The sequence below is a fragment of the Daktulosphaira vitifoliae genome, unplaced genomic scaffold (genome assembly GCF_025091365.1).
Source record: "Daktulosphaira vitifoliae isolate Bord-2020 unplaced genomic scaffold, ASM2509136v1 Scaffold_3, whole genome shotgun sequence".
In the NCBI taxonomy this organism is placed as follows: domain Eukaryota; kingdom Metazoa; phylum Arthropoda; class Insecta; order Hemiptera; family Phylloxeridae; genus Daktulosphaira; species Daktulosphaira vitifoliae.
Window position 1 is genome coordinate 34,778,140 of NW_026099574.1, and position 10,267 is coordinate 34,788,406.

Below are 10,267 nucleotides of genomic sequence, written 5' to 3' on the forward strand. Positions count from 1 at the left end.
TGTTACGTTGGGGCATTCAACAGCTAACCTAGCAAGCCCGGTGTTATCTGAATGACCCCGGCTAGTGATACATGATATGAAAAGGATGAGATAGCTACAAACGAAAGTAGACATTTTAACATTCATGTTAGTAGGAATAAAAATCGGATAAACTTTTTAATTATTAATTTGTTAATTCAATCTTCTTTTTTTTCCTCACCTTAATTCTAACTACTTGGGGTCGGCCAATTTTGTTTATTCAATATCTTTAAAATTAAAACAAAACAGTTACTTCATACCATATTTATAAAACACTGAATAAAACAATGATAATAATTATAATTTATAATTAATAATGATCTAATATGATGTTTACATCATTTACAGTATTTTATTTTCGCAAATCATATAAAAATTTTGTAAAAATTTAAAAATTGATATAATAAACCAATGTTTTTTATATTTTATTAATGTTTTAATAATAGATAAACTATTCAATTAACAGTTGTACTCTTAACACTATTTTGTAGTTCCTTATCTAGAGCAGATAATTTTTCATTCATTTCTTTCACATGTTTTGGATTACTCCCTTTACAATCTTCATAGATTTTCTATACGAAAAAAAATTAATACAGATTTTATGCGAATAATTATGACAAAATGTAAATTTTAATTAATCGTTAATTATTTACAATCATTGATATTACTTGGAATTTTCAATAAAATTACTTAACATTTTTTTTATAATAGAAGTTTTGGTCTATTAATATTAACATGATATTTAATATTGACTAAATTATCATTTCTTTTTTAACTAAATTTTAATTTTTAAAATACTACTTTATTTTTAAATTAAAATTCTCAATAATTCATTTCTTTAATTTTATTTTAATTTTCCTTAGAAATATTACGGCTAAATAAAATTGGTTATAGTTCATATTTGTATAAAACATATACATACAACAACTGTCTGAAGATATTTCCTCATATTCTTTGCTGATGTGATTATCTTTTGGTTTGAAACTTCCAACCTCATCGACTGAAAACAATATTATCAGTTATTAATATTATTCAAATTCTAAAAAACAATATTTGTATTCAGTTCAAATGTATTAATTAATATTTATAATTAATTCTAAGATACCTAAAATATTTCAAAAATTTCACTAAACTGTTAAGATTTTACATATATGAATTACATAAATTTAATCACAAGAAAAAATGCTTGGTAATAATTTTTTATTAAAAGTTATATAAAAAGTTGTTGTCATTTTAATATAGTTAAAATTAAATATATTGCTTTAAAAAATGTGACTAATTGGAAAAATAATTGTTAAACTCACGTAACTGTGTACAACAATAAATTTCACAAATTTGAAAATATTCTAGTTCTTTATATTTTTACCTTATTTTTCGTTAATTCTTCCAATTTGACCACAGATTCTTCATATTTCTTTTTTAAATCCACAACATATTGTTGCAATTCGTTAACTTCTTTTTTTTTAACGTTCAAATATGAAGTCAGTTGATTTATTTTAGTATTTCGTTCACTTAACTGACCGTCGAAGTAACTTTTATTTTCCTCTAAATGTGAACAATGTCTCTCTTCTAACGAATTCGCTAACTCCGTCATAAGCTTTAGTTGTCTTTTATTTTCACGTGAATCAGAAATAATTTTTTTCAATCCTTTACCTTCTAATATTATCTGATTTACTTTATTTGTTATTTCTGTTAACATTTTTTTTAGTGTACTCATATCACTTATTATATCGTTATCTCTTAACGCACTTTGATTGCTTACTTTGTTTAACTCATTTTTTACCCTTTAAAATGATAACATTAAAATACTATAGAAAAAAATACATATATTTATTTTTCATAACTATTACTTATCAAACTCAATAGCCATTGCAGTCATCACTTCATTTTTATAATTACAACTATTAACGACGTGTTTAAACTGTTCCTGCAATTAAATTAGAAACTAATAAATCAATTAATAGATTGAAAACTCTTAAAAAAAAATTATTTTCAAAAAAATTAACATTTAATAAACCTTAAAATTATAATTATGTCATCTGTTTATGAAGATTTAGGTTAATTCTAACAACATTTATGCTAAGAGTGTAATATTAAAACTGACTCTTAATTCCTCTACAGCTTTTTCCACACACTTTAACTTGTAATTAGTATCTTCAGTCAAAATCAATCCATCACCACCTTCACTGGTCTCGGTGACACGTTGCTTCTAAAAATAAATTTAAACTCATAATTATAAATATATTTGTATCAACAGATTACATTGCATTTGAACATTACATATTTTTAACAATTATTAAATTATTGGTATGACAAAAAAAATTTTAAATTAAAACCTAACATTTTTTTAAGTGTGCCATTAATATACATGATAGAATTTACTTTACTAATCTTAATATTATATTTTTGTTATGCTTACAAATTTTAAGTGTTTATGTTGAAATTTATTATGCTACTTGCTTAACTTACTTCTATTGGGTTTTCTATTTTGCTATTGTCGTCTAACTCCAAAGACATAATGTAAATTGAATCTTGTACTAAATTTTGACTATCTATTGCTACTTTTGAAACATTTATATTTATTTTATTGTTACCTAAAATATAATTTTTACATCTTTTCATTTTGAATAAAACAATTAAATCAACTCATATATTATATTTAATATGTACTAATTTTTCGATTTAATAAAAATGACATAACTGTTATAAAGTAAAATATTTGATTAGCACATTTAATAAAAACAACTATAATTTACTCTTATGAAATGTTGATAATGGTTCAGGCATATTACTTAAACTTTGATTTGATAGTTTAGAACTACTTGTATCACTAACGATTTTCGACTTAGTTATTATATCATCCAGTGATTCTTCCATCATACTATTTGACGATTCAGATAATATATCGATTTCTTCTCTTTTCAATGAGTTTTCAGGAGTATATTTCTTTTTCTAAAGCAATAATAATAATAATATATATGCAATCATTAAATATAAAATATTTAACAGAAATAATTTATTTAATCAAATAAATATTTAATTAATTATTCAAACTTGAAAAGAAGTACAATTTAAATTTGTTTTTAAACAATGTAAAATAAAAAAACACTGAAACACATAAAGTTTATCTAATTTGTTTAAAAATAATATGACACATTAATTAAAATTATTTTTATATTTACTGATTATATAAAAGGTTTATTTATTTTTTATCTTACTAGTGTAAAGTTGTTAAGTAAAAGTGGAGGTAGAGACACGTGATCCTCGGGCATTTTGTTGAATGGCTCATTTAAAACACCAATTTTCAGTTGTTCGATAAGTTGAATCAAATAAAAATTTCTAAGAGTTTTTTCATGATTTCCAGATTGATCTAATTTATGCATCCAACTGCGACACAAATGCACATCTGATACAAGAATAAAATAATTTTATTTAGATTTGCACTAGTTAAACTAAATTTCAATTTGACAAAGTTTTTGCTTAGTTAAAATATGAACAGAGCAGAAAGAAACAATAAAATTAATATTTTTTGGTAATACACTAACCATGTACTGTTTTTAAATTATTTAAGTAAGGTACAACATTTTTCAAGTCGTTTTTAAATTGCAAGTCTAATTCTTCTGTAGACTTTTTATTAACAGACATAATAAATTTTCCACTTAAAAAATCAAATTAAAAAAAATAAATATTTTTAATTTATAATTTCCATAGAAATTAAATATTTTTCTAAATAATATGTTAAAAAAAAATATAGCAAATGAGTGATTATCTAAAAATCATTCATTAAAAAATGTCACGAAAAAACCAAATTTGAAAAAAAATGTATTTATGCATAGAACTTGGAATTTTATTCATTTATAAATTTTTTTGGAACACTTCCAAAACATCCAACTCATAAAAATTTATCATAAGTATATACAATACTATAGTAACATTGTTCTAGAGGAAAAGAGATTCCCCTACGTCCATGATAACTTAATTCTTAATTAATATACATTGTTTAGTATTCAGAAAAACTAACACAATTACTTATTTATTATTAATGTACTCGGTATGACTAAATTACATATTGTAAATGCATGAATTTGCGGTTACTAACCAATAAAATAAATAGGAGTTGGGGTAACGTATTTTACCGTTCAGAGAATAAATGGATTTTATTTTTTTCATTTTGCTTTCTTTTACGATTACACTGATATATTTCGCTCTATTGATCATTCGATAATATTTTTGTACAAAATCTATAATATCTTCTGTAGCCATACTTCATTTTCCTTATTTATAAATTTAAGCTTTCAAGTTTAATTTTATACTTACTGTATCGAAAAAAAATTATTCCGCTTTGGTAACAGTCGGCTCTGTTTTCGGTGTGTCAAGAGGCTTTTAACTAATTAAATAAACAGAACGCGGACGTACGGATGATGTTGACAACCCCCTTACTACAAGAGGTGATAAATATACATATATATATACATGCATATTATACACTTTTTTAAAACTGGGGTGCGAAAGACGCGGTGTCGACGGTGGTGGTGTTATAGGGTTGATCACGATAGAGATGGCGATGGTGTACAGTAATCACCCTAGGGGCTGTTTAAAAAAAATAAAAAGGCAAAATGAAATTAGTTTAAAATCGGCGGTTCGTGTCATTCGCGTTAAAAGTTAAACATACTGTAATGGGTACAATGCATTGTAGACAATGGGTCCACAAACCATTGGGCGGTCATCAGTCCTATTTCTAACCATTTGTGTCTGTCAAAACACTTTCATGCGAAATAATCGCTCGTTCAGTTGTATCAGAAAAGTGCTACACGACTATCACCCACTGCTGATACGTTTGGCAGGTGTTCGATTTGTAAAAGAAAACATGTGCTTTTAAATTTTGTGACCAGTATATTTTTCATCTTTTTAAACTTTGTTAAGTGATTTTACATTATCACGCAAGCCAACCAAAATCGAATATAAATATTCGATATTATTATTGTACTTCTGTTAGGTATATTTTATCGGACTCTATTATTCCCTCGAGGTTCGTATAATATGAGTGAGTAGTATATAATATTATTTGAAGAGGGTTCCGGTGGTGTAGGCATTACATTACCAAACATAGGTCAATATTGGTTGTAATATTAAAACGCACTCTGCGGATGAGAAGTCGGGCGGTGACGGTAAAGTTGTTTTCTATTGTACTGTCAACGCGACGATCGGTCCGGAGGTTAATTAAAATCCATTATCGTGCTTGGCGAAACGGAAATCGGGCCCTTGTAGCTGTTGCGGGTAGGCGGAGGCGAGTAATTAAAAAACGATATTTCAAGGGAAAAAAGCGTAACAAAATGTTTTTTGACGTCGTTGGTCAAAACCCTTTTCAGCAAGTGTATAAATACCCCCGAGGCGATGACAAACATCGTTAAATTTTCATCTAATTGTCCCTTTGGCTGGTTATAGAACACGATTAAAGTTTAATATATTCTAGCCGAGTAATCGATAAACTTGAAAATATTTCAATTCTATCCGAGAAGCTATTGGACAATTTAATACGGTATAAGTGTATTAGTGCATTTCCTATGAAAATTATGATAATATTATGATTATCGATGAAATAAGTCAAACGTTGAATAATATTATTTATTACTTATGCTTTTTTTTGAGAGTAGTACATATTATTATTACAAGAACTCTGCGATTGTACTGTGTCAAGAGCCGTGATAAATAAAGGCGGTGAATGGAGTGTTCGCGGTAAATAACCCTGGAAGACTCTAAATCAAATACTATGAAGACCTATTGCAACACTTGGACGTAGTTTATTGAGTAGATTACCACACTCTAGCAAGCTGCGTTTTGTGAACAGATGATTTACGTGGATTTTGTGTAAACGGTCGATACTAATAAATTAATTTAGAACGCGCGTCTGCACGTGCCGACACTAAAATGTCGTACTCGAGAACAACACTAAAACATTTTCATCGGTGCGCCAACAAATCATTTACATTTGATTGGGCATTGGTTTGTGTTGATTGAAAATTTAAAAAATAGACAATCGAACCGCCGGTACGATTAAAATGCCGGTCGCCCGTCCGATTGTATGTAAGTGAATTATATAGACACAATTGTATAGTGCACGACGCATACTAAATTCGCTCCGTAGAGATGTACTGTTGTGCACCCGGAAAATCTTGAAATCCGTGAAGCGTACACTATTAGATGATCCATTTTTTAACAACCCTTTTGTGTGTGTGTGTGTGTACACCATCGCCCGGTCGGCCTCGAATAAAAGATCGGGTTAGGGTCCGTGCCAAATCGTTTCAAATCGCGGAAGTAAAACGAAAAAAAAAATAATTCTTCAGTGGCATCGTTCGTTGTTCCGCTTCCGTAGCACTTGTCAATCATTCGGCGGCGTTAACCCTTTTTTCACCGTTGGATATTTTTCGCCCATCATCCATCTGCGGCCAGACGTGTTAATCGGCCATCTGTTACACGCAGTACCACCATATTACCATATTTAATATTATTGTTTCGTACGAGTCAAGTGCTAAAAGTCGGTACATACGAATATTGTTATTAGCACCCGAATTTCATTTGTGTGTGTAATTGCCAAAGGGGTAGTTCCTATATTGTCGTAGCAATAATCCGAAGAACTCTTTAGATACTATAGAATAGTTTATCGCACAATGGCGGTGTTGGTTTTTGGGAATTGTTAATTTGACATCGGTATGCCACCGTGACCGATGCCAGTAAATGTGATTGATTCGACGTCGACGCAAAGGTATTCAAAAAATACGTACAATGTTGACCTTAACGTCTCGGGTGACGATTTCTCACCCCAGTCGAAAACAACCGCTGTGAGACCGATTTAACCGTGCAACCATACATCAAATGACTCGGATAAGTCATGTCAAACGTCTGAAAAACAATGATTCCATACCGTTCAGTTTACTTTCCAATTATACCAATGATACATGGAAGTATACTGATGACTGATGTGAGCCTCTCTAAACAAATTCAAGCACATTAGAAAAAAAAATACGATATTGACTACAAACTATTGTATTCTTAAATTATTTGTTCTATGACTCAATGACAGATATGTTGTCGACTAATAAGATAATCTTTTCATATTATTTTCAGTATAAGTCAATTGTTAGTAATTGTTAAATAAATTATATTGGCTAAATTTAAAATCAAACTGCTAAGTTTAATTTGAATACGAACTGAATATTTACGATTCATAAACAATAAGTTTTAATTAAATATTATTAATTTTATTAAAAGTCCATACATTTTAACACAAATAATTATCATGAGTTCTGGAGTACAGAATAAAAAACGATTTAGAGAAGGAGAATGTTGTACGGAACAAACGAAAATGTTGAGCTGCGCTTTAGCCGCTATGGAAAATATGAAGAAAATGTTTGCGACTGCATATTCTAATGTAATCGATCCGTCGGATGAAAAGCCAACTGGTCCTTGTTTAATGAACGCCAAGTGCCGTATTCCTAAAGGATGTCCTTTTCGTGGCACAGGTTTGCTGCCAAACGTAATTAGTTTTATTACATTATATAATACTTTTGAAGATAATATAACATTTTTTAACTATTCCCTGAACATTTATTTTTAATTAAAAACGACTAATTCACGTTAGTATAATTGCTTTCATACAATTGAGGCAACGAATTTTTTTTTTCAAGTAGAAATTTATTAAGTCTTTTTCAAACACAATGTTTTAGTTTATATAAAAATAATTTTTATTCGACAGAATATGCGACAATTCTGCAACTACAATTTCAACGTAGATCACAAACCAATGCTTCCTGATCCTGCCAGTATGCAACTTAAACCAGGTGAAGTTGGACTGAGAGGCGATCGAGCAACATTTCATATGGGCTATAAACCTCGACAATCTTTTCAAATTGTAGACGGGAAACCTGCTGGAGCTGTTTACTATAATTTGCCGGCCGTTGATAAAAATCGAGCTCGGAAACATGTAGTACAAGTTTTGCCAGCTTTACCAGGGAATTCGATGGCTTTAGTCGGCCCCGTTACGGGATTACCAATTACCGACGATGAAGATGTATTTGTGTTGCGTATGGGTAAACGTTATGAAGAACCAGACGAGAAAGCAAAAATACAAGTTGAAGTGCGTCTGCCTAAAAAAAAAAATGAACAATTACCGCCACAAGTACAAGAAACTCAGTATTTAGTAGCCGATTTAGGAGTTACGGAGGAAAAATCACAGAAAGGCAGTAAAAAAGGGTCAAAGAAAAAGAGCAAAAAAAAAGGTGAAAAAAAAGGAAAAAAATAAAATTATTCTTAGCTTTGAAATTATTTATTTTAAAATAAAAATTATAGCCTTTTTTTTTTTTTAAATAAAAAATCGTTCGATTTTTTACTCGATATAATTTATACAAAACATTAGATAATTCACTTTAAAAATACTACATTTTGTCGTTGACGAATTTTCGAATAATAACGAAGACTATTTTTTTAAATCTAGTTTGAAATGTTGACCCTATTAACCTACCCTCATAATTACTAGTAAAAATTACCATTCGTTTAAATTTTGAACATACAATAAAAATGTTTACCAATTAATTAAATTCATAAAGTAGATACAAATAGATGTAATCTATAAAATATACTGTCATATAACATTATGCTTGATAGGTGAAATTATTTTGGACATGAATTTTAACAAGCCATAATAAGCGTAAACATGCGCATTTCACTACCCATGTCAATATTTTATGAATATTATTGTCCGTGACGTATTGTAATGCAAAAATTGATTTGTTATCACATATTACACACACAATATGGCATATATTATGTTTTTGATACAGATATAACTTTATGAGCGATTGTCGGTGTTTAATCGAATGTAAATTATTAGAATAAGGGTTAAAAAATTATCGTGTTTGCAAAAACATAATCATCACCTGGTACGGTGCCTTGCATTATAATATGCATAACAATAATCTGCGCACACTTATTAAAATAAAACAACCTCCGGAGTATAACAAAAACACATACTTCGAGGCTATAAACTATGGCCAGTTAATGGGCAATTTCGTTGCGATACTTAAAAGTACCATTTTACTATCGAACTCGAGACATTCAAAAATCAAATATACCCTCCCCGTTGAATAAAAAACAAACATTCCTTATTATAAAACGACTTTCTTTGCCGCCTATCTGCACACTAACATAGCGGCATTATAAATAATAAAGAAAATGCTCAGTAAATGGGAGTCAATTGTTTAACGACCGACGGGACGTGTGTTAAAATGCAATTTTCCTTAGTAAAACCGTCTTTGGCAGTTAATTCCCGAAATCATAAAACACCCGAACCGAGATAATGTTGAAGGCAGCGGCCATTTAACGTTTGTGCACTCGGTCCATATTAATGTGACGAGTCGTCGTAACGCTGACTCTCCGACGCATTAAAATTCGTTATTTGCAGTATCATGACAATAGTAAAAAAAATAATAACAAAGGGATTTGTTTTTTTTTTACTCGCACACAGTAACCCATCTAATGGTTTCATAAATTTAGGTTATCAGTTAACTTGGGCTTGTTTTTTTTATGATGAACATTTTTACGATCTAAAAATGTACGTATATATCTTATTTTTTATACATCTCAGACGTTTTATTAAAATGCAGTGATGAGATCTTAGGAATCCATGTCTGGTCGTTCTGATACCAGAGCTTTGTGGTATAATAATAAACTGAAATTATTAAATTCACTCAAAGATTTAACCAAGCCAAAAACATATTAAAAATAAAATTGATACACTCAATTGATAAGGCCAGCAACCTAAATGTTTGACATTATAAATAATATGAATTTTGTTTGACATGTTTATTATGTAAAATACTTTATATAGAACACTCTATTTTTTTTACAATTCAATGCATAGATTAACATTTATGTAATTTATTACCACTGTATTCACACTATTCATACGTTTTTTTTATTTTACCTCACTGTAGAAATCGTTAATGAATCGAGTTCATATATTATGAATTTACGCATTGATTAAAGTTGACCAAGTTAAATGTCACTTGTTCATAACAAAAAAAAAAAAAATATGGATACTTAATTAGAATAAACTGCATTGTGATGTTGGGGTACATTATTAGTAAAAGCATTGTTTAATTTTTAATTTTCGTCCAAATTAACCGAGTTATCCAAACAGACTATATATCACCAGTGCTGACCAATATATAATTTATTTGCGGTGTACGCTTTG

The 10,267-nt window shown here is 29.1% G+C and overlaps 2 protein-coding genes across 2 annotated transcripts; one reads left to right on the forward strand and one right to left on the reverse strand.

Moving 5' to 3' along the window:
- Positions 1-447: 447 nt before the first annotated feature.
- LOC126901118 (coiled-coil domain-containing protein 18-like) lies at positions 448-3,326 on the reverse strand. The gene is made up of 8 exons (XM_050677359.1): positions 3,237-3,326; positions 2,775-2,970; positions 2,488-2,612; positions 2,123-2,227; positions 1,869-1,945; positions 1,385-1,802; positions 941-1,018; positions 448-590 (listed from the first exon to the last, which is right to left on the reverse strand). The coding sequence occupies exons 1-8, from the start codon at positions 3,288-3,290 to the stop codon at positions 474-476; spliced, it is 1,170 nt and encodes a 389-aa protein (XP_050533316.1). The 5' UTR covers positions 3,291-3,326; the 3' UTR covers positions 448-473.
- Positions 3,327-7,315: 3,989 nt separating this feature from the next.
- Positions 7,316-8,717, forward strand: LOC126902126 (uncharacterized). Its single transcript, XM_050679151.1, has 3 exons — positions 7,316-7,552; positions 7,772-8,294; positions 8,680-8,717. The coding sequence occupies exons 1-3, from the start codon at positions 7,316-7,318 to the stop codon at positions 8,715-8,717; spliced, it is 798 nt and encodes a 265-aa protein (XP_050535108.1).
- Positions 8,718-10,267: the final 1,550 nt, after the last annotated feature.

Coding starts and splice junctions, on each gene's coding strand:
- LOC126902126 (XM_050679151.1), top strand. CDS start 7,316: ATGAGTTCTGGAGTACAGAATAAAAAACGATTTAGAGAAGGAGAATGT. Junction 7,553..7,771: donor GCACAGGTTTGCTGCCAAAC/GTAATTAGTTTT, acceptor TTTATTCGACAG/AATATGCGACAATTCTGCAA. Junction 8,295..8,679: donor GAAAAAGAGCAAAAAAAAAG/GTGAAAAAAAAG, acceptor TATGCTTGATAG/GTGAAATTATTTTGGACATG.
- LOC126901118 (XM_050677359.1), bottom strand. CDS start 3,290: ATGCCCGAGGATCACGTGTCTCTACCTCCACTTTTACTTAACAACTTT. Junction 2,613..2,774: donor ATTATCAACATTTCATAAGA/GTAAATTATAGT, acceptor ATTATATTTTAG/GTAACAATAAAATAAATATA. Junction 1,019..1,384: donor AAGAATTAACGAAAAATAAG/GTAAAAATATAA, acceptor TATTGTTTTCAG/TCGATGAGGTTGGAAGTTTC.